The following is a 311-nucleotide window of genomic DNA, read 5'->3' on the forward strand; positions in this document are numbered from 1 at the left end:
TTTAAGGGCGACGCCTCAACCCCGCAGGACCAAGTACAGCATGTTCGAGCCCGAGGGCGTCCTGGCCAACGTGCTGGGCCTGCTGCTGGCCACCTTTGCCACGGTCATACTCTACATCCTGACCCGCGCCGACTGGAAGCGGCCCCCCCCGGCGGAAGAGCAAGCGCTCTCCATGGACTTCAAGACGCTGACGGAGGGCGACAGCCCCAGCTCCCAGTGACGGGCGCCCCATCCTGGCCCCTCCTGTTCCGGGGGCCCAGGCAGGTGTCCGTCCCGCAACCGCCGCTGAGGGTCCGGGCAGTGCTGGGCAC

At 68.8% G+C, this 311-nt stretch overlaps 1 protein-coding gene across 1 annotated transcript in view; it reads left to right on the plus strand.

The window, feature by feature from the left end:
- LOC105000615 (cytochrome b561) overlaps window positions 1–307 on the plus strand; it is a 10,319-nt gene extending 10,012 nt beyond the window's left edge. The window contains exon 5 of the mRNA XM_010856561.1: window positions 26–307. Within this exon, the coding sequence (XP_010854863.1) occupies window positions 26–220 (195 nt within the window). The 3' untranslated portion in view covers window positions 221–307. The remainder of the gene's footprint in view (window positions 1–25) is intronic.
- The last annotated feature ends 4 nt before the right edge of the window (window positions 308–311 follow it).

This window comes from Bison bison, unplaced genomic scaffold, assembly GCF_000754665.1.
Source record: "Bison bison bison isolate TAMUID 2011002044 unplaced genomic scaffold, Bison_UMD1.0 scf7180017864371, whole genome shotgun sequence".
NCBI classification, from domain to species: Eukaryota; Metazoa; Chordata; class Mammalia; order Artiodactyla; family Bovidae; genus Bison; species Bison bison.